The sequence below is a fragment of the Eptatretus burgeri genome, chromosome 1, assembly GCF_056783735.1.
Source record: "Eptatretus burgeri isolate ZD-2024b chromosome 1, Ebu_testis_v1, whole genome shotgun sequence".
Classification (NCBI taxonomy): domain Eukaryota; kingdom Metazoa; phylum Chordata; class Myxini; order Myxiniformes; family Myxinidae; genus Eptatretus; species Eptatretus burgeri.
Window position 1 is genome coordinate 21957137 of NC_140961.1, and position 23322 is coordinate 21980458.

Genomic DNA, 23322 nt, shown 5'->3' on the forward strand with positions numbered 1-23322 from the left:
CACATCCCTCGACTTTTGTCACATTTTGTTGCGTTACAGCCTGAATTTAAAATTGATTAAATTTTAATCTTTTGTCACCGATCTACACAAAATACTCCATGATGACAAAGTGAAAACTTGTTTTTAGAAAATTTTACAAATTAATTAAAAATGAAAAGCTGAAATGCCTTGCGTCAACAAGTGTCCAACCCCTGAATCAATACTTTGTCGAAGTTCCTTTGGCAGCGATTACAGCTTCGAGTCTTCTTGAGTATTTCTGTATCGGCTTTGCACATCTGGATTTTGGGATTTTGTCCCATTCCACCTTGCAGATTTGCTCAAGCTCTGTCAAGTTGGATGAGGAGGATCGGCGAACAGCAATCTTAAAGTCTTTGCAAAGATTATCAATGGGATTCAATTCCGAGTTTTGGCTGGGCCACTCAAGGACCTTCACGTACTTGTTCTGAAGCCATTCCAGCGTTGCTTTGGCTGGATGCTTGGGGTCAATGTCCTATTGACCTATTGGAACGTCAATCTTTGCCGCAGTCTTAGGTCTTTTGCACTCTTAGATTCCTGGAGGATGTTAAAACCCAGCATTTTTCCCAAAATAAGAGTTCTGAAGATAAAGTTTTGCTTATTAATGAGTAAATAGCAGTTCTAATGATTAATAAAAGTATATATAGTCCAGTACTGGACAGTAAAAATCAACATCCTCCTTCTCAAGTTCCTCGAATCCCAGCTGCTGCCCATTTCAACAACGTTTTCAATTACATCTTGAATCATCTCCTCTTCAATCCTCCGTTGGGAGTGAGGAACACAATCAGGCCAGAGTTTCCTGCACACACCGTTGAGGTTTGCACACCTAACTTCCTTCCAAAACACCGATGCTTGTGATTGTAAGAAACATTTTGTTGTGCCCCTCCCAGAAGTCTTTACCGTTTCAAAATGTCCAATTTCTTTTGAAGGTAAATGCTTCATTTAATTTTCCTGAGCTGCGACATTTCAAACTTTTTCAGCACAAATGAAATGGCAATAAAAATGAATGTCAACTCGTTGAGCAAACTGAAAGCACACAGACTCAATGTGTTCAGAACAAGTTCGGGAAGAAGAACGGGAATGGGGTCATGTGAGTCCCCACGTGGTGTATGCTTGTGAACCTTTTACAACACTTTCATTACTTTCTTCATCACATTCCTCATCTCTGTTACATTTAACTGAATATTTATTTGTTAAAATAAATAAACGATCCAAAAGCACCTTTTTTCAGGGGTTATGCAGGACGTACTGTACCGCACTGTATGCGCAAATATCTGCTGTGGGCCAATACAGGTTCAAGGGGATACCTGGAATGGAGCTGCTGGAGTGGAATGTAAATTTTGGTGAACTGTAGAGCTCGGTAGTGATTTGGATCTTGTAAAATACGGATTCGCTCGCATTACATTCTATTCCCTCTGCCACCGAAGGTGAAGGAGGTTATGTTTTCACCCCTTTTTGTCTGTTTGTTTGTTTGTTACTTGCAAAATCGAAGATTTTTCAAGTTTATAGGTCAGTCGATTTTGTTATTGGGTCGCCGAAATAGGTGACCCTTATTGTCAGTAATTCTGTCTGTTTGTTTGGATGTTTGTTTGTTTGTGGTCAGCATAATTGGTAGTGAACGTCGGCGGATTTTGACCAAACTCGGGTGGGAGGTACATCTTATGACCTCGTGCATGGTTCCCAAACTTTTTTGTCCATGACCCAAAATTGTAAATCACATTTGCCTCGCAACCCAAATGATACTGGTACCTCGTGTACCTATGATAAAAATTGTCAGAGAAAATGCTTTTGACATGAAACCCCCCCTCAAAATCTCATTTCAAGTTTGGGTCATGACCCTGGGTTTGGGAACCCCTGACCTAGTGCTTTGGAAATTGTGATGGTTGCTAGGGACGCTTTGGTTCTCTAGCAACAACTGAAAAACCTTCAAAATCGGTACCGTTCACGCAAAATCAATTCCGAAAGCCATTATCCCACGTAGGGTTATGAAATTTGGCAAGAATGATCTACAGGTGATGCTCTATCAAATATATTCCAGTTTTTGTGATATATGGAATACTTTACCCACAGCACCCCCTACAATTAGGGTATGCGTGAAAATTGGCGAAAATTGAAGACCCCCTAGCGACCAGGTGAGTACATCGATACGAATGAAACTTTGCAGGTTCATGGTACTCAATGAGTACTACAACTTTGCCTCAGGACATATGGACCAATTTCGCTTTGGTCGGGGGTCAAAGGTGAATTAGTGCAAAAATCGATAATATGCGAGAGCTGGAGGGAGTGGAGGTGCCTTCGCGCCAAATGCTACTCCTCCTAGGGTTATGGTCGGATGGTCATAAAAATTCACACTAATCGTCTGGAATACATTGTGCACAAACGATCGAGCCGGATTTTCGATTTAGGTCTTTGTTCACCCACAGCACCCCCTCGAACTTTGGGGATTTCCGATTTCAAACCGCATTTTCGGTACTTTTCATTCAAATGGATACCGAGTAGTTATCAGGAGATAGAACTGGATGAGATTTGATATGCAAAATCTTAAGGTGATTCCCTATCCGCATTTGACATCCATTTTGCTCTATATCTTGTAGTTTCTATGCTCGGCGACCCATCGTCGCCTACCGGCTGCTTTGTCTGTTTGTCTGTTTGTTTGTCGCCTACAGGTCACAATTCTAAACCGATCGACATGAAACTTTACCAAGTTTTAGAAGTAGTCTTAACTGAGAAGCCTATTTATTGATTTTGAGGGCAAAGGTCAAAGGTCATATTTTGGTCAAATTTGTGATATCGTCATTTTTCATCCGATTGACTTGAAATTTGAATAACATTTGCAGATTGCACCACTGGGAAACCACACCACAGATTGCAGATTGAATTGGGAAACCAACTATTTTTGAGGTCAAAAGGTCAAACCTCTCAAATTATCAAATTTTATCTGAAATATTGTCAATTTTAATTCGATTGACTTGAAAATTAAACAGCAATTGCATAGTACATTACTGAATTAGGAAACCAGCGATTTGTAAGGTCAACTCAAGGTCAAACTTCCAAAATCATCAAATTTCATCTGAAAAATCTTCATTTTTCATCTAACCTGAAAATTAAGCAGCAATTGCAAAGTACATCGCTGAATTTGCAAACCAACCATTTAAGTTAAAGGTCAACTCAAGGTCAAACTTCTAAAATCATCAATTTCAATCTGAAAAATAATCAGTTTTCATCTAATTGACCTGAACTTTGATTAAGATTGTGAATTTTAATATTAATGAAATTGATAATTTAATGTATCCATGGCAACCTTTGGAGAGGAGAGTGGATTTTGCAAGTTTCGTGCTCTGCACGACATCTTTTTCCAGTTTGCTTGTTTGTCTGTTTGTTTCTTTGTGTGCAGGATATCTCAAAGTTGTGGACGGATCCGGACGAAATTTGATGGGCAGATTGGATGTCTGACAAGGATGAACTGATTCGATTTTGGTGAAGATCCTGATCTGGATCTGACTACTAAGATTTTTAAAGTGATTCTTCACCGTTGAGAGAAAGGGCCAAAAACGATATATAGCACAATATCTCAAAAAGTTGTGGACGGATTCAGATGAAACTTGGTGGACATGTTGGGTGTGTCACACAGAGAATTCAATTTTGGTGAAGATCTAAATCCTGATCCGGATCGAAAAAAAATTAAGTGATTCTTCACCATTTGAGTGATTGTGCCAAACTGACATGTCGTACGATATCTCAAAAAGTTTCAGATGGATTCGGTAGTTGTTGTTGCAGTCTTGGCTATCACCCTTCCCTTTCCAGTGAGGGACAACAAGGCCCTTTTTCCAGTCAGTTTGGATGATGCCTGTATTCCAAGTAGAGCACAGAACTGCATGCATTGACATTAGTACAACATTTCCACCAGCCTTGAGAAGTTCAACACGGATGCTACAAATCCCACGAGCTTCACCTCATTTCAACCGGTTCACCACAGCCTGTGTTTCCACAAACAAAGGTGGATCATAGTTGATTGGAGGGTAGGGATAGGTACAAAAATATTTCAAAGGGCTTGAATATCCCTTGGAGCACAGTCAAGACAATCATTAATAAGTGGAAGTTGTATAGTACCACCAAGACCCTGCCGAGATGAGACCATCCCTCCAAACGGGATGACCAAGCAAGGAGGAGACTGATCAGAGAGGCCACCAAGAGGCCAATGGCAACTTTAAAAGAGCTACAGGCCTTTATAGCAATGTCTTGTCACTGTGTGCATGTGACAGCACCATCCTAAGCACTCTGCAAATCTGTCCTGTACAGTAGGGTGGCAAGAAGAAAGCCATTACTCAAAGAAGCCCACCTTGAGTCCCATCTGAGGTCTGCAAAAAAACACCCCAGCGTTTCTGAAGCCATTTTGCAAAAGGTTTTATGGTCTGACGAAACCAAGATGGAACTTTTTGGCCAAAATGCAAAACATTACGTTTGGGGTAAGCCCAACACAGCACATCACCCAAAGAACACCATCCCTATTGTGAAGTGTGGAAGCAGTTTCCTGCTACCTCGAGACAGAGAAATGTAAGTTCATATACAAGCCATTTATTCAGTAAAACAAAAGACACTTCTGTGCACTGAAGGAAGAACTCGACTCTCAGTAATATTGCGAGCCGAAGACTTTAAAAAACCACATAGAATATTGAGTATATATACAGTTTTTTCACGATATCAGACGGAACTTTGTGGACTTCAAATTTGCTGCACAAAGGGGTTTTGGTTTGTTTTTGAAGTTTGTTTACCTCCTCGGGAAGGGGTAAATAGAGATAGGAGAGAGAGTCATTGCTTTTGCCCTGCTTACTAAGATGGTCACCAGACAGAAAAGGTTTTACAAGGTTGTTTCTGACTAAAGTAATGATCATGTGTGTATTCTGCTTCTTACTAGCCTTCTCAGCATGTATACTTAGCTTTCTCAGCATGTATGTTTATTAAATTGTTTCTAAAAAATGAACTTAACTAAGTTCATTTGCATTTTACATGATTATAAATTTGATTTTAATAATTCAGTTTCCACAGAAGCATGGTGGTGGCAACATAATGTTATGGGGATGTTTCTCATCAGCAGGGACTGGGGCACTTGGCAGGATAGAAGGGAAAAATGTATGGAGCAAAATACAGGAAAATCTTGGAGGAAAACCTGCTGTCCTCTGCAAGAAAGCTGAAATTGGGATGGAAATTCAATTTTCAGCATGACTATAACCTGAAGCACACAGCCAAAGCTACAATGGAGTGGCTAAGGAACATAATGATAAATGTCCTTGAGTGGCCCAGTCATAGCCCTGACTTAAATCCAATCGAAAATCTGTGGCATGACTTGAAGATTGTCTGCCCATCAATGCTGTCCATCAATGCTGGCTGTGGCTGTCCATCAATGCTCAACACGCGACTTGAGTGAACTTGAACAGTTTTGTACAGAAGAATGGGCAAATATTGCCCAATCAAGGTGTCTAAAGATGGAATAGACCTACCCCAACAAACTCACAGCTGTAATTGCTGTCAAAGGTGCTTCTACCAAGTAGTAACTCAGTGGGGGTGGACACTTATCAAACCAAGATATTCTAGTTTTGTATTGTTTGATCCTCGTGGAGGATCTCTAAGTCTTACTCACGTTGTTGTTCTTCATCTTCTTCTTGTGGACTTTTTGGTTTCACAGCCTGCAGTTTTCATTGAAACTTCCTGAAACTTGGCATATATGTGTAAAAATACCCTGGGCAGACAGTAACCATCTCTAATTTTGAAAATTCCTCCTAGAAAAAAAGTTATGACGTCAAAATATCTCCGCTAATGGAAATCGCCTAAAAAATTATCTCCGAAACTAGGCAAGCTTTTTGAATTCTGTTTGCAGGAATCGAACAGGGCATTAGCAGAGATGAATTACCGCACATATGATGCATCACTATGACGTCATATCAATTTTTATGACATCATTCCTATTTTTTGACATTTTTTGTTTCACAACCCAGTTTTCATCGGATCTTCGTGAAACTTGCCACGTATATGCAGAAAGCCCATGTGCAGACAGTAACCATCTCCGATTTTGGAAATTCTTCCGAGAAAAAAAAGTTGACATCATAATATCGCCGCTAATGGAAATCGCCTATACCATTATCTCCGAAACTAGGCAAGCTGTTTGAATTTTGTTTGCGGGGATCAAGCCAGGCATTAGCACAGATAATTTATCGCAAACCTAAGACATCACAATGACGTCATATTCGTTTTTATGACGTCATCATTAAGAGGACTAGGATCTTAGCTCATTTGAGCTTGTTAGTTAATTTTCTGATATTTATAGAATTTGTTTTTCACTTGGAAGTTGGGGGTTACGATGTGGAAATGAAAGTATAAAAAGTCTGCTGTAATGCAATTTAATTCCAAGCTACAGGGCAACAAAAGGTGAAAAATTTGAAAGGGGGTGTGGACTTTCTATCAGCTATCAGCACTGTCGAAACGGTATATATATATATATATATATATATATATATATATATATATATATATATATATATATATATATATATATATATATATATATATATATATATATATATATATATACACACACACACACACACACACACACACACACATACACACACACACACACACACGAGTCGTGTCAAATCGGAGGCTTTGCTGCAGTAATGTGTACTATTTCTCAAAGTCGCAATATTCCATCGCCTACACTCACTCATATTTCTCCTTTTCAAATTGGTACACATTACTTCGTCATAGCGCTCCTCATTGACACTACTCTTCCCCCCACCCCCCTGCCGGGGGCTGAGCTTCACCCTCTTTCATATGATCATTTATTCAATCAAATTGAGTCACCATAACAAGAGTATGTTTTATTTTCAGGAATAACTTAATTTATTCATCAATTTAAAATAATGCAGCAGAAGCCCGTTAAAACCCCCAACCCCATTTTTTATTTATACTTATCCTTTAAACCCATAAGGTGATGTATTTATTCCATAACTCATGATATATCTTTTATCATCAAATGCTGTTAGAGCTTTCTTACTAACAATCTCTGAGAATATTTCATGTTTATAATTTCGAATAAGATTCATCTCTCAATAAACATCCTTTCTCTTCCATATACATTCAAGGTAATGTTGAAAGTTCATGGTCTCTTTTAATACACTCTGTTTTAGACCTTTAAGTTTCTTTTCACATTTGAATTTATTTAAACCTCTCGTGAAGTATTTATAAGTATATGCCTTTGATCGAACACCTAAAAATTCACTTCGTATCTTTTCACCTAATTCATCTTTAAATTTTCCAACAACCTTTTTATTCTTATTTGAAAAGAGTGGGTTATTAGGATCATAATTACTTGTATCATAAATATCTTCATCTTCTTTCATATCCTTACAAACATCATCTGTAGTTATCTCTAGTATGAAGCTATCCATTTCCATATATAGCAATACAATATTCTCACCATATCTTTTCTTTAGATTATTAAAAAAAGTAATCATACATTAAATACTTTGAAGGATCTAAAACAGACATTCCCACATAAATCGGTTTATCCATCTCTATACTCTCTTTATTCAATTAACAGCACAAAAATTATCTGTAAATATTTCTGCTCTTTTAAAGCTTGGTTTATTTATCAACTTATCCGCCTGCTCCCAAGTTGCAGCAAGTCTTACATTTTGTCTATTCCTTATATTTTCCATTGTTTTACCAAATACAGAATTATTCATCAACTTATAAAAGGCCTTCTCAAAATCATTATTTGCCTTTGTTCTCATCCTCGTATGAAAATCAATATATTGACCTAACCAATGACATTGACTAAACTTTAGTACCCCATCTACCTTTTTAACTTGTAGTCCATCCATCCACTGGGACCATACTCTGTGCAGAGCGTTGGTGCTGCCGAAGCAGTCTCCTTGGCTATTGGGCACAATCCTGGACGGGTCGCCACTCCGACACAGGATACCAGCATGCTGGCACTCATTTTGCCGACCTCGGAAGGATGACAGGCAGAGTCAACCCCACCTGGTATTAATTCAACAGCCGAGTGGGATTTGAACTCAGGATACTCGGTTCCTAAGCCCACCACCCTAACCATTAAGCCAACACCAGGCATAACTTGTAGTCCTGCTTCTGTAAATTGCTTTAGATTTCTTTGATGTAAAACATACTTCTCTTTATCAAACAATGTTAGTAATTTAGTTGTCGGAATATATTTAAACTCATTTGAAGAACTAAAGAAATGTTGTTGATAACCAACGAATAGCTCTTGATTGGGGATCTCTTTTTCAGCTCGAAAAGGAAGGTCTTTATGTTTGTTATGAAGTTTTCCAGGATAGTTTAAATCTACTTCAAAACAATACCCGTAATCCCATTTATCTAAATCTTCTTGACTTGTGGAGATTATATCATCTAAGATGGATTTGAACTCGTATTCTTTCACCCATTTGAAATTACCATAGGGTTGAGATTCAGACATTGCCCAACCATACAAGTTATTGGCATCAAAGTACATCAAGTAAGATGTGGGCTTATCAAGTGAGAAGTCTGAAAGATATTTATGATTTGCCTTAGCATATCTCTTTGAACAAACTTGTGAAATTCCTCCTCTTTTCGCCTTCTCAATCATCTCGAGCAAAACTACATCACTTAGAAGATCAAGGGGTTGTTTCGTCATTTTTACATCGCACTCCAGGCTAGTCCAGGAGATGTATAATAATGGACAGGATCAAGTCCATAGGAATCCTTATTATAACAAACTTCTCTAAATTTCTCAAACACATCAGCGAGTAATGAAACATCAGTGAGTAATAAAACATCAGTTATTAAATAAAGGTCATGATATTCACCCATATTCTTTATCTCAAACTCTTTCCAAACTTGTATTGCTCTTTCATATTCTTCACCCATAATATACTGTTGTGGTTACCAGATTCGCAAACCACCATTCAGGTCCCTTAGGTGAGGTATCTCGGTAAGTGCATGTGTAGTTAGGCCCAAACCCGTTGTCTAGTGGGAATACATGTCATTTATGCGAGCTGCGACTCTTCAGGATAGCCGTTTTTCTTTTACTATCTTTATTTTGGACCAACCGCCATGATCACAACCACAACATCAACCACCGACCACAACCACCGCTTCACCACAACCGCCACGACCTTCACGCACACCTCACAACCGTAGCATCGCCACCGTTCTTGCCCCGCTGTGGGTACCGGTGTTGGACTCATGCAGAACGCGCGTCGAACAGCGTGTACAAAACCACGGATTTTCTGCTTCAAAAACGGATCCAAAACGACACGCCCACTTTTTGCCGTCCAATCGGTGGGCGGGGGGCGATTTGGGCCCCGCCCCCAGGGCGATCGATATATGCAAATTTGTGGATCAAAAAGCCTTCACGCCCACTTTTCCTCGGGCCAATGGGGAGCGAGGTGAAAGGTCAAAGGGAGGGGGTCAAAGGCGAAGTTACGGGGGGATAAAAGGACGGGGTCGGAGAGTCAAGAAGAGGAGAGTCGGAAGCAGAGGGTCAAGACTTCGCGGGCGGTGGAGCTGCTCGTCGTGTGCGTTGGAGTCGGAACGGAGGGGACGGAGCTGTGGAAAGGCGGCGACACCAGACGAGGGGGTGCTCGCGTCGTGCAGGAAGCTGCACCCGAGGGAGGCCGACAGCGCGACCTGGCCGAGGTGGAGACGCTCGTCGCACATAATAAAGATCCTCTATACCCCGAGCATCAGCAACCCCCTCCTGTTTTCCCCGCGCTGAGATAGTGGGACCAAGGGGGCCCCGTTCCCACCCCCTGCCAGGCACTGTCCACGAGGCCCGCGGAGAGAGGCGCCATCGCCGCTCCGCGTCTCATCACCAGACGGGTAGGCCCGACCCGGTCTCGGCCTCAGGCCTGCCCCATTCTTGGGGGATTTCTTTTCCTTGGTTTTGGGTATGTGTTGTCGGCGCCGTCTGTGAAGTAGAATTGTATAAGTGTTGCCGTGTGCTCGGTAGTCGGTATTAGCTCTGCACTGTGTTTTCACTTTTATGTTTGCTTTTTGTGTAAATGGAAGTGTGTTTTCTTTTTTTTTTGTGTGCATTTGGTGGAATTGTATTTGTGTGCCGAGAATAAATGTGCTTTATTGTTGAACTGTTTCCCGCTTCGCTTCGTCATTTCTTTCTTTGAATCCCCATCTTGCTTCACGTAAAGGGTTGGTAGTGGGCTGAATACGCCCGATAATTAATCGAACCGTCGAGGTCGACGATAACACCGCTCGGTTATTCTGATAGTACGGAACGGGTCGCTTAAGTGGCCCGTGTCCGAAGTCGACCTGCGGCGAGGTGCGATCGCCCGGTCTACCCTCCGCGTGGGTACTTAGGTAGTTCGAATTTGGCGAGCAACCCTATCCCACGCGGGGGCTGATTGGCTCGATCGCGGTGGGACCGAAAGGTCCACCCGTGACTGGTTCCCGGCGTTAGTCCGAGAGGGTCACGACTGGATTGTCCGTCCGGTGGGCGACGTGCCGCGATTCGAGTTACGTGGCCGTCAGCACGCCGGCGGGCGCGAATCCGCAACACTGGTGTCAGGAGTGGGATACAAATTCATCGCCCTCCTCGCGGCACTGGTATCGGAGAACAGGAAAACGGGGCTCTCCTGTCTCCGGCCAAATTCACGGGAATCGGTCCAGGGGTGAGAGAAGCGACTCGATTCCCTCCAAATTACGAGCGAGCGAAATTAACCCTTCACGAGAAGCAAGATGGCGTCTCAAGGCGAGCGGGTGCCGGTGGATTAGGTATGTGTAATAGTAATGTAGAATCCATGGCTCAGGACGAGATCACCGTGCAAGAGAAACCCGTACCAGAAGGTTGGGAAAGGCATCGATGCCGTTCATCTGGTCGGTTTTTTTATTATAACCCCACCGCTAAATGTAGTCAGTGGGAGTGGCCAGGGCAGGTGACAATACAGCACGTTATGGAACTCGTGCAGAGCATAATTGACGGAATGAAAGAAGGGAACAACGAAATGAAGAGAAATACGCAACAAATAGAAAATAAAAAATGGATGGAAACGCACTCGAAGCGAAAAACCAATTAAAAGAAAGCCAGGAGGAGACAGAGGAGGGATTGAAGGTCGAAACGGTGGAGTGTGAGAAAAGACTTCAAGACATGACGAAGAGAGTTGATAAGCTGGGACTGGAGGGAAAAACGGAGACAGAGGAACTGGGAAGACGGGTAGAAAACCACAAGCGCAAGCCGGAAGAACAGTTAGAAGCCAAAGCAAAGTCTGAGTGTGCGGAGATGAGAAAGGAATTGGAAAAGAAAGTTTCTGAGTTACAGAAACACCAAAACAAAGAGAGGGAACTACAAAACGAACTGAGAGTGTTAAAAGAGGAAAGGAAGAGAACGGAAAATGAAACTTTAAGAAACCACACTGTACAGATCGAACAGCTGGAAGCGAAGGCCAGACTAAAGAATGAGGAACAAGAAAGAGTAATGAAGGAAGAACGAATGAGAGGAGAAAGAAATCAGTCAGTTGAAAGAAATGACGAGATTGCAGAAGGAGGAACAAGAAAGACAGTGGAATAGAAAACTGAAAGAGTATGAATTTGAAACTGAACGACAAAAGGAAAAAAATAGGTTTGAATACGAGGAGAAAGTAAAGGAGCAAGGAATGAAGCAGGAAGGAGAAATCAGGAGATTGAAGGACACAACGAGATTGGAGAGGGAAGAACGAGAGGAACAATGGAATAGAAAACAAAAGAACATGAATCTGAGGTTGACCAATTGAAAGAAAAGCTGAGGCTGGAGTACGAGATGGACAAAGAACAGCGAATGAAACACAAACAGGAGATTAACCAAATGAAGAAAACCATGAAACTGGAGAAGGAAGGACAGGAGAGGAAACGAGGAAGAGTAATGAGACAGCAGCAAATGAAACACAAAAAGGAGATTAACCAAATGAAGCAAACCATGAAACTGGAGAAGGAAGGACAGGAGAGGAAACGAGGAAGAGTCGTGAGAGAACAGCGAATGAAACACAGGAAGGAAATGAGCCAATTGAAAGAAACGATGAGATTGGAAAACAAAGAGCAGGAGGAACAGTGGGAAAGAAAACAACAACTCTATGAGTGTGAAATTGAACAACTAAAACGGAGGGAGAACGAACAGCTAATGGGGCTCAGAGAGAAAGAACGGCTCAGATGGGAAAGGAAAAGGAACCAGGAAGAGACAGAAATAAGGAACCAGGAGAGAAAATGTATAGAGACACGGGAGACAGAAAAAATAGAGGAGAGACTGCACGATGAAGACGGGGTAAGTGACGCGCACACACACACGGAGGTAGTGGAGGACAATGGGGGTGAGCTGGCGGACTGGGTGGAGACCCGGTGCGAGCAGCTGGATGGCCTCCTCCAGGAACGAGGGGAGGGAGTATTCCCCCTTGAGGCGAGTCACGACCAGGTGAGTTCGGTCGTGCTTTGCGAGGTTGAGAGGACGGGTGCTGTGGACGGGTGCACGGAGAGCTTGGGGGGTATAGAGGCCCCGGAGACCCTTGTGGGGACACGAATCCCCAGTGTAGTTGTCCCTGTGTGTGTGGTGCAAGGCGTGAGTGCGTCCCCGTGTGTGGAAGCGACCCCGTGTGTGAGTGGTGTGGTGGCGATGGTGCTGGAGTGCGTGCTTCCCAGCACGCCGTGTTTGGATGAGGCACCGTGTGTGGATGAGGAACCGTGTGTGGAAGAGGCCGTGTGTGTGAGTGAAACGGCCAGTATGAGTGAGGAACCGCGGGTGAGTGCCCCCGCGTGTATGAGTGAGGCACGGTGTGTGGATGAGGCACAGCGGTTGAGTGCCCTCGCGTGTGTGGGTGAGGCACCGCGGGTGAGTGCCCCCGCGCGAGTGAATAGAGCACCACGTGTGAGTAGTATGGTTTGTGTGAGTGGTGAGGCACCGTGCGTGAGTGAACGGCCGTGTGCAAGGTCGCTGTGTGCAAGGGAGACCGTGTGTGTGAGAGAGCGGTATGTGAGGGAGATGTCGGTTGGCATGCGGGAGCACGCAGCCGCGTCTCCCGGGGTGAGTTTAATGGTGTGGACTGTGTGCGTCGTAACACGCAGGTGTGCGTGTGTGGAATGGAGACGGAGACAGCGACATGAGAAGAAAGAAAGCCGAGTAGCGGCTGTAGTTGTTTCGAGGACCGTGCCGGGTTCACCCAGCAGTGAGCACGCGGTTCGTGCTGTGCAACGCACGAGACCACCACGTGCTCGCTTGCGAGAGTGAAGTCCCGGTCCGGAAACGCACGCGGTGGATTTGCCGATCCCGCGGACGGACAAAGTTTAGGCAGGTAAATGGATTTGGACCGGACGGGTTCTCCACGCGATCGTGTGTGTTAAGCTCCAACGGGCAAAGCACATGTGTTCGCGTGGGGAACCCCTCGAGACGTGGGGCTTGTTTTTTTTTTTTTCTTTTCATGCGCACGGTGACGCCATGGCTGCACGTGTGGTTGGAATCCGGCAGGAGGGGTATCTCTGCCGGATGGTACCGTCCAAGGAGGGACGAGGAACACGTGCAGCTGCATGACGTCACGGGCAGGTGTAAAGTGCGCGAGCTCTGAGTTGCCGCGCAGGTGCTGCGCATGGGAAAAAAAAAAAAAGAAAAAAAGCAAGCCTCACTTTCGGGTGTACAGGATTCCTGGGCAAGGGGTGAAAGACCCCCTTACCTGGGCACAGGATGGAAACTAGTTAGGGGGAAGGGTTAGCTTAGTTAGACCGACTTCATGGGGCAGGGGTAAGTCCTCATGGAGTCCGTGGAATGGATTAGTTAGAGGGATTGTAGCCAGATTTAGGTGGGGAAATTGATTAAAGAGATTAGGAGACAGTGACAGACTTGTGAATGTGTAGAGGGGACGTAGTTTAGCTACGTAGGTTAAAAGGAACGTGCTGTAGTTTAAGGGACGACGTGGGAGCACGAGTTAGTTAGGGGATGTAGTTAGAAGGATGGCAGAGTTCAGCGGTGTGTGTGTTGAAGAGTTGTGAGGTGAGTACATGTTGAGTGAGTGAGGCCAGCGGGTCTGTGTGTGTGGAGTGAATGGGGAATGCATGGTGCGATGAGTGATTGGGGGGAGGAGTGACTCCCGCCCAAGGGACCCCGGGGTCAGTGTAGAGTGAGTTAGCTGGGTTAGACAAATTGAAAAATGGAGGTCGTTTTGTTGTTGGTGGGAGTGTAGGCTCGAAACCCATTTGGAGGGGTGCAGGAGCCCTGTTGACGAGCTTGGGAGCGTGGCTGCGAAAGGTGAGTATCGCTGAGTGGGTACCCCGGGCACCAGGCTAGTCGGCCGCGGTAGGCCATGGGCCCATGGGGGGCCGGGATAGAGTAGTGGGCACGGGTGCGCCTGCTTGGTGTGGGGGCCCGGGGCGCCATTAGCCGCGTGGGCAGTGTTGTGGGCACGGGTGACCCTCGGAAAGGGGCCCGGGAGGCCGTCCTGCCACGTGTGCGTTTCAGGGGAGGTGCCATGGGGGGCACTCCCCGGTGTTAGGGAGCTGGTAGGCTTGGAGGCAGTGTAGTGCCCGGGGGTGCCATAGCGGGAGAATCGGCAGAGGGTCGTGCCTGCCAAAGTGAGCCACGTGTCCCAGCCAGGAGACCGTGTGAGGGCACGGAGAGAAAATTGGGGGGCGAGGCCCGAAATTGTGAGGACACCAACACAGGCGACGGGAATCTGGGTTGTTAGAACCAATAGTTTAAGCGAGAGGCGCTTGTTGAAAGCCCCGGGGTAGTTTAACAGTTAAATGGATAGGGTAGATTAGGAGATGTACCCTCCGCACCATCCATCCCCTCGCTTCCTCGTTGTGGGCCGCTGGACCCACTTGGCTTATAGATCGCTGTACTCTGGGGAGGCCATTCTGAGGCTTCGTTGGGCCTCGACACAGGACGTTAGCTCTCCCTTGTTCCCCTCCGGCAAGGGAACGTAGGGGTTGGGAGTAGGCTAGGTGTCAGAATAGGTTAGCCGAACAAGGACGATAAAGGGGGTTAGGGGACGATTTATAGTGGGGAAGTAAAAATAAAAAAAAAATAAAAAAAATTAAGGGGGCTAAATTGGTTTTTCACAAATTAAGGGAGTGGGTATGTACAGTGACAGGCAAAGGCGATAGGTTGGGAGGGAGACAGGTAGGTAGGTCCGAGCCCGCCTTCCAAGTGGCCAGCACCACCGCACTCCCTCCACCAACCTCCACTGAACGGCGGAGGCCGGCCAACTTCATCGGCAGCTGTGTGCTGCAAGGCCTGTGCCGGCCAGTTCATCTGCGGGCTGTGTTTGCCTGCAGCGGCCTTCTTCTGCGGGCTGTGTTTGCCTGCCACCTTTGCCATGCCATGCCCACTGCCCACGTTCACCAGCCCCGTTCAATTTTTGCTTTGCCCCCCCTGTTCATTTCCATGTGCGCCAGGATCAAGGCAACAGTTTGCAAGCTGCAAGAACTGCCCTGTTGGCAGCTACAACACGGGCCTGCAGTGGCAGCCCGTGCACCGTGTTTTGCGTCCATCCATTCATCCATTCATTCGTTGTGCTCATTGCGTGTGCCACTTGAGCTGGCACGGAGACTACGTTTGTGCGGCCCATGCACCGTTGTGGTTCAGTGCGTTCAGTTCAAAAGGGAAGGCCTTGGACTGCGTGTGAGCAGCCAGCCACGTTCCCTGTCACCTGCATTGTTTGAGCCAGAGACTGCATGTGGGCAGCCTGGCTCCCTGTTAACTGCTTTCTTTTTGCAGAGTTCAATGATCCTGGGCCATGGTTTAGTGTAAAAATTTGTGTTAAGGTTAAGATGTACTGTAAATATGAGTGCGCCCCCCGGCATGTCTGTCTAGCGCCGGCAATTTTATTTAAGTCGTCCGTGTGAGTGAGTTTGTTTAGGTAGTTACGCAGCCCTCAGGTTATTTATTTTGGGGACACGAATACCATGAATGTCGCACTCAGGGATCCGTAGGTAAAATGTACTAGGGGAAAACTACACATGATGGCACACGAAAATTTGACGACTCGGGACGAGTCTGTAAAAGGGAAGGGGGTAGTGTTGTGGTTACCAGATTCGCAAACCACCATTCAGGTCCCTTAGGTGAGGTATCTCGGTAAGTGCATGTGTAGTTAGGCCCAAACCCGTTGTCTAGTGGGAATACATGTCATTTATGCGAGCTGCGACTCTTCAGGATAGCCGTTTTTCTTTACTATCTTTATTTTGGACCAACCGCCATGATCACAACCACAACATCAACCACCGACCACAACCACCGCTTCACCACAACCGCCACGACCTTCACGCACACCTCACAACCGTAGCATCGCCACCGTTCTTGCCCCGCTGTGGGTACCGGTGTTGGACTCATGCAGAACGCGCGTCGAACAGCGTGTACAAAACCACGGATTTTCTGCTTCAAAAACGGATCAAAAACGACACACGCCCACTTTTTGCCGTCCAATCGGTGAGCGAGGGGCGATTTGGCCCCGCCTCCAGAACGATCGATATATGCAAATTTGTGGATCAAAAAGCCTTCACGCCCACTTTTTCTCGGGCCAATGGGGAGCGAGGTGAAAGGTCAAAGGGAGGGGGTCAAAGGCGAAGTTACGGGGGGGATAAAAGGACGGTGTTCGTCGGTCGGAGAGTCAAGAAGAGGTGAGTCGGAAGCAGAGGGTCAAGACTTCGCGGGCGGTGGAGCTGCTCGTCGTGTGCGTTGGAGTCGGAACGGAGGGGACGGAGCTGTGGAAAGGCGGCGACACCAGACGAGGGGGTGCTCGCGTCGTGCAGGAAGCTGCACCCGAGGGAGGCCGACAGCGCGACCTGGCCGAGGTGGAGACGCTCGTCGCACATAATAAAGATCCTCTATACCCCGAGCATCAGCAACCCCCTCCTGTTTCCCCCCCCGCGCTGAGATAGTGCGACCAAGGGGGCCCCGTTCCCACCCCCCTGCCAGGCACTGTCCACGAGGCCCGCGGAGAGAGGCGCCATCGCCGCTCCGCGTCTCATCACCAGACGGGTAGGCCCGACCCGGTCTCGGCCTCAGGCCTGCCCCATTCTTGGGGGATTTCTTTTCCTTGGTTTTGGGTATGTGTTGTCGGCGCCGTCTGTGAAGTAGAATTGTATAAGTGTTGCCGTGTGCTCGGTAGTCGGTATTAGCTCTGCACTGTGTTTTCACTTTTATGTTTGCTTTTTGTGTAAATGGAAGTGTTTTCTTTTTTTTTTGTGTGCATTTGGTGGAATTGTATTTGTGTGCTTCCCGTGTGCCGAGAATAAATGTGCTTTATTGTTGAACTGTTTCCCGCTTCGCTTCGTCATTTCTTTCTTTGAATCCCCATCTTGCTTCACGTAAAGGGTTGGTAGTGGGCTGAATACGCCCGATAATTAATCGAACCGTCGAGGTCGACGATAACACCGCTCGGTTATTCTGATAGTACGGAACGGGTCGCTTAAGTGGCCCGTGTCCGAAGTCGACCTGCGGCGAGGTGCGATCGCCCGGTCTACCCTCCGCGTGGGTACTTAGGTAGTTCGAATTTGGCGAGCAACCCTATCCCACGCGGGGGCTGATTGGCTCGATCGCGGTGGGACCGAAAGGTCCACCCGTGACTGGTTCCCGGCGTTAGTCCGAGAGGGTCACGACTGGATTGTCCGTCCGGTGGGCGACGTGCCGCGATTCGAGTTACGTGGCCGTCAGCACGCCGGCGGGCGCGAAGACCGCAACAATACCATCTTCCCAATTTGTTATAACAACGCTGTTGAGGAGGAAGTCTTGTTTCTTTTAATCTTTCAAAGGAATCCATATAATCATATGGGTAAATGCCCTTTTTAGAAAGAAGAGAAATGTCTACCCAAGTCGGTTTCAGTCCTAAATTGACTAGAAAGTATAGGAAAATAGATGTTTGAAACCAAAGAACTTAGAGAGCTTGTCAGAAACTTATGAGTCAAGAAATCTAATATTTGTATTTACACCCATTTCACGAGTATAAATCTGTTTTGTGAATGAGATGCAATTTTGATCTGTATTAGGAATTGCTATTATCTTTCCAGGAGTCACACTTCGTTCTTTTATAAAGAGATGCATATCATAATGACAATTATTATGGAGAAATACAGGTATGAATGTTGGGATTCTATAATTAAGTTTACAATTATTATGAGGTGCTCCTCTATATTTCTCTGTTATATGGCAATTATCTCTAACCCTTTTATCAGTTTTTCCCAAAACTTCTGAGCATATATTACAAATTCTTGCTTCTTTGAATTATTTCTCTTCATTTGGAGATAAGTGAAGGGGTTTATTTGTTCTTGACATAATTTTAGTTAGCTTAATACAATCATCCTCAATCCTTTGAACAAATTCATCAGCAGCATCAGGTCCTCTATATAACTCCAACTAATCATATTTACTTCCTACAGATGATTTAATGCAATAACAAAACCCACAAGAGATATGCTTTTGATATTTTTTAATATCATCAGTCTTTCCCAAAATGCTTTCAAAATCAGCATCTATGACAAATGGGTGTTTTATACATTTATTTGTTTCATTGAATACAACTTTCTCTCCTGGTCCTGGCATCTCAACAACTGCTGCTTTATGATTATAACAATACTTTAAATGTTTATCAAGTCTTTGTTGAGATCGAAAGATATTTAGACATCTCTTACAAGATTATGATTTATGCTTTGATTTATAAACTTGACTACTTAACAATCTAGAAAAGTTTTTGATGTAATCATAATGAGCGGTTTCTTTATTAGTGAAATAAAGGAGATCCACATGCCGGTCATTTGACCAATTATTATTGGATATAGTATTACTAACTCTTAGAATTTTGAGTTTGTTTTCATCAGTTAAACCATAAACATTTATTGGTAGGTTATTCATATTCTCAAACTTTGTTGTATCTTTCAAGCTCATGGGTTCTCCTCTGGAGATGCCTCGATCCCCAGTTTCTAATTTATTCTCATATTTCTGAATCTTTGAAACTCTTTCACAGTCCCTTTCCTGTAGATAAAGATGTGCTAAGATACTCCAGAGAAAGCATTTATTGTCAGTATTTTTAATATTAATTATTGCCTTTTTATTCTTTATATCCTTGGGTAAATCAATATAATCGGAAGCCTTGAGTGGAGTGGATTTATGAATATGAAGATCGATATTTGAAACATTCCCAATGTTGAACCCACAACCTTGTTGTTGTTCTTCTAATTCAAATATAATAAGCTCTTCAAAAATAGGAGATTTCAGGAAGCTATCAGTTGATGTAATAAGGTGTGGTGGATTCGTTCTCATATATTTTTCTTCAATAACATTATCTTTTCTTGAGAAGGTAAAGGAGGCTCGAAGATATATTTTGAGTGATTTATGCTTTTTTAACATTCTACTAACAACCTTGATAATTGAATCCTTTGAGATATGAATCGCTTCCCAAATGCATCTTTTTTTTTTTTTTTTTGTATACCTTGGTCGAGGCTCGTATGAGAGCTAACACACAACTCACAGCAAGGAGGCATGAGACAAGAGGGGCGGGAGTGGAAGGGACAAAACAGTGGGGAACAGACACATTAGGTGGACTGTGGAAGGGAGAGGGATGGGGATGGGACGGGGAACATGGCGAAGAGAAGATGGACATTTCAGGGACTTTCAGGAAGGAAAGTAGGAGAAATGAAGGAAGTGGGCTTGGGTGGATTATCGGGGGTAGAAAAGATCGAGGATTTGGATGGGGGAAGATAAGAGGTGGTGGTGAACAGCTGTTTTGAAAGCCTGGAGGGAAGAATGGGAAAGAATAGAGTGAGGAAGTTTATTCCAAAGGCGAGAAAAAAGAGGAATGAAAGAGTGAAGATGAGCAGTGATTCGTGATTTTGGTAGTTTTACCAGAAGGGGGTTGTTGGCGGACCTTGAGCGCCCTGTGGAAATGTGGTGGGGACAAATCGCAGAGAGAGAGCAGGGGGGGCAAGGCTGGAGAGGAGTCGGTAGAAGACAGAAAGACCACCGACCAACCTGCGGTGATTGAGTGAGAGGCCCAAAGACTCAGCTTCATTGCGGGAGATGCCGATGATCTTAAATGCCCTGGTTTCGACAGCGTGAAGCCAAGAAAGGTGGGAGGCACTAATATTAAATATTAAATCTTACACGAATATTAAATCTTATAAGTTTAACCTCTATCCGATCTTTAAAACATCTTTGAAGAGTTGTTATTTCAAATGGTTTTGCCTCAATGACATCTCCCTCTAATCCAATTTTCTTCTTATTTCTCTTCAAGTTTCTCTCAATGTTATTTTGGTGTTTTTGTGATTGAAGGTGTTTTTTATAACTCTCTTTTAAGACATCCTCAGAACAGACATCACAATGTTTTGTTTCTTGTTTAAATGGAGATATTTGTCTGAAAAGATTGAATGTGTGTTTGTTGGTTTGAAGGTGTTTTTTTATAACATTTATATTCATGATTACAAACATCGCAGTACGTTGTATTCACCATATTTATACAACAAAACTTTGCTGAAAATAAAATTTTCTTGATGAAAATTCCGTTTAGTTTATATGTGAATTTGTACTTAAAACCATTTTACCCACCAACTTTATTCACTTGATAAATACAATGTATGAAGACACAAAAGACAAGTTTCAATCATTCTCTGCATTTGTAAAAGATGCTGAGAAATATGTCAAGGATGTAAAATTGAATATAGATAAATATAACAACTATTGGATAAAAACAATAATGCTGAATAATATGAGTTCTTCAATTTCCTTCAGTGGAAGGGCTTTTAGTGCACAACCGGTCATAAGTTTTAGAACACTCCCATTTTTCCAGTTTTCCTGAAATTTAAGCAGGTCAAGTCCAGTGAATAACCTGAAATGGTACAAAGCTAAGCGGTAAACTGCCAGAGGTTAAAAAAAAAGTTTAGGTCACCAAAAACTGAAAAATAATGTAAATTTCAGAGTTGTTAAAAAGGCCCTTTTCAGGGAACAAGTAATGGGTTAGCAACTGCTGCTGTTCTACAGCAATGGAAGTAAATTAAGCCTCAAAAGTTGATGCAAACAATTCCTACAGGTGTCCAAACTTTTGTTGATTTGTTATAAACCCTCTGTCTGTTTAAAAGCAGTGTTGGAACCATAGAGTCTTATAGAGAAGGACTGGAACCTCCCATGCTCGGGGTTTGTAACTTGAGTCTGAAGGATTAACTTGAGTCCGGGGCTAAAATGACATCGAGAAGGGCAAGAGACACGATCTCAGGATCCATATAGGGGTTTTTGAGGACGGCGAGTTCAATAGTGTCATTTTCAACACCACCTGAGGTCATCTTCAAGGTCAAAAGGTCATATTTCAAGGTCAAATTACTGAATTTTGGTATTTCTTGCCCGTTTTTGTGTCTAACTCATAAACGGTCAGAGATGGCTGATTGTAATAAGATGCAAGTGTGTAGAGCTGCCAAACTTTGATATTTATTGTCATATATCGTATTACATAAGCATTATATGCATGTCACAACACTATGCCTATTACAACTATGTCTATGTCTACCACTAGTTGGAGAGCTTTTCTTGCCTCTTGAGGCATCCCAAAGCTTTTTCTTTGTCACTTACATTGAGGACATGAGCTTTCAATAGAATGTTCGCAAAAGTAGTACATGCAGCATTACTACGAGCTAAAGGTGCATCTACAGAGGATAACAGCTCAGCAAAATGAAATTGGCAACGTATTTTAGTCTTGTCATACTAATTATAGGCATTATGTACAAAAAAGACGGTTGACATAGTCGGCACACTCAATCCACCTCTATTCAAATTATCTAGAAACTCAGATGACACCTCGTTACCATCTTCGTCATCAATGATCTCGTCCATACTAGTGTTATCACCATATTTATGAACAAGGTGTCCGGCCAAATAAACTACTTTATGCTTAAGGCCATCGTCAGACCCCAAGAGATCCTGAGTGTCTTGAGGAGTAATCTCGTCAATGAGTTCACTTTGCTCATCTGGATTTATGGAAGTTGTACAGTTCTTGTCACAATCAATCACACGAGAACTAGATTCGGGCATAATGTCATGCTTAATGAGTGTTTGCAAATGTACAATTTTAGCTGCAGCCATAATGTCAACTACGTCAATGTAGAAGTTTCCACTGCTTCTTTGCCTGGCTTGGCCGAAAAACTTTTCCAAGGCTTCATATGCAAATATAGCAGGAAGAACGTAGTCAAAGTCTCTCTCTGCCAGAAGCAATTTGGCAGCATCCACATTATTACGTGTGAACACAGTGAAGGCTTCAGCAGTTTTCTGAGTTAGCTTCAGCTTACGACCACCACCTCCTTGCCATGCGCAGGTAGATATAATTTGGCAGGCCTGCTCCAGCCCAGTGAAACTTGTACAGTCTGCTGTCCAAGGCTGTCTAGATTCGTCACGCAGATGGATAGCTGAGAAACGGTCTTTCAAGTTCATCATCTTGAACCACTCACTCATTATCTGGGTGAGGATGAGTGTGCCTTCGCTGATGCCCAGTGAATCCTTGAAGGTCTTTAAAGCAGTGACAGTCTTGTCATTGAATACTTGGCATACCAATGGTACGCTCTGGCGTTGAAGGGGCTTTGGGAAAAGAGCGGTGTGCGTCAGCTTGGTTAAGCGAATAGGAGTAGCCCGGTCAATCTCATAAACCTTCTGAATATCACTCCAGTAAGCTTTGTACTCATTACCATCGACGACAAATGAGAGTGTCTTGCCATCAACAGTAATCCAGTTGTTGCGAACATTTTTGAAGATGTGCATGTAGTCGTACACTATGAACATAGATTGCTCTTGAATTGACAGCACTTGGCAACTTCCTGGTCCTCCAAGTTTTGAATAAACACTGCGGTTGGTATTGCAATTGTCACACATCAAATAAATCACAGTACCGCCAGCACCAACTACAGCTGATGCAGCTTCGATAAGGAGTTCCTTCAGCTGATCGGCAGTTAGATTTTTGCAGGGCAAAATGCGTAGAATATAGCGTGGACCACCGAAATGGCAGGCAACTTCAACAACCATAGCATGTGAAGCAAGCATTTCGTGTTCACCACCTGCTGCTGCATTTTGAGCATATCCTACAACATGCCCTTCAGAAAATCGCAATGTCTCGACCAGCTTTACCTCGTCAAACATTAAATTGACCAAACGCTGCTGTGGTTTAAGCTGGTCGAACAAGGCTTTGAGGTTGGAGTCCTGTTGACAACTAGCAAGCATCTGTGTTACCTTTTTTGTTGATGGTAGAATGATTAAGCTGGATCGACGAATCATTTTGTATGCACTGGGTGATATGTTGTGAAGCTGCATTGCGA

At 44.1% G+C, this 23322-nt stretch overlaps 1 protein-coding gene across 1 annotated transcript in view; it reads right to left on the bottom strand.

Annotated features, from left to right (window-relative positions):
• Positions 1-20139: 20139 nt before the first annotated feature.
• LOC147033997 (uncharacterized) overlaps positions 20140-23322 on the bottom strand; it is a 5819-nt gene continuing 2636 nt past the window's right edge. Inside the window, exon 3 of the mRNA XM_085874659.1 lies at positions 20140-23322. This exon is cut by the window's right edge and continues 858 nt beyond it. Within this exon, the coding sequence (XP_085730785.1) occupies positions 21725-23322 (1598 nt within the window). The 3' untranslated portion in view covers positions 20140-21724.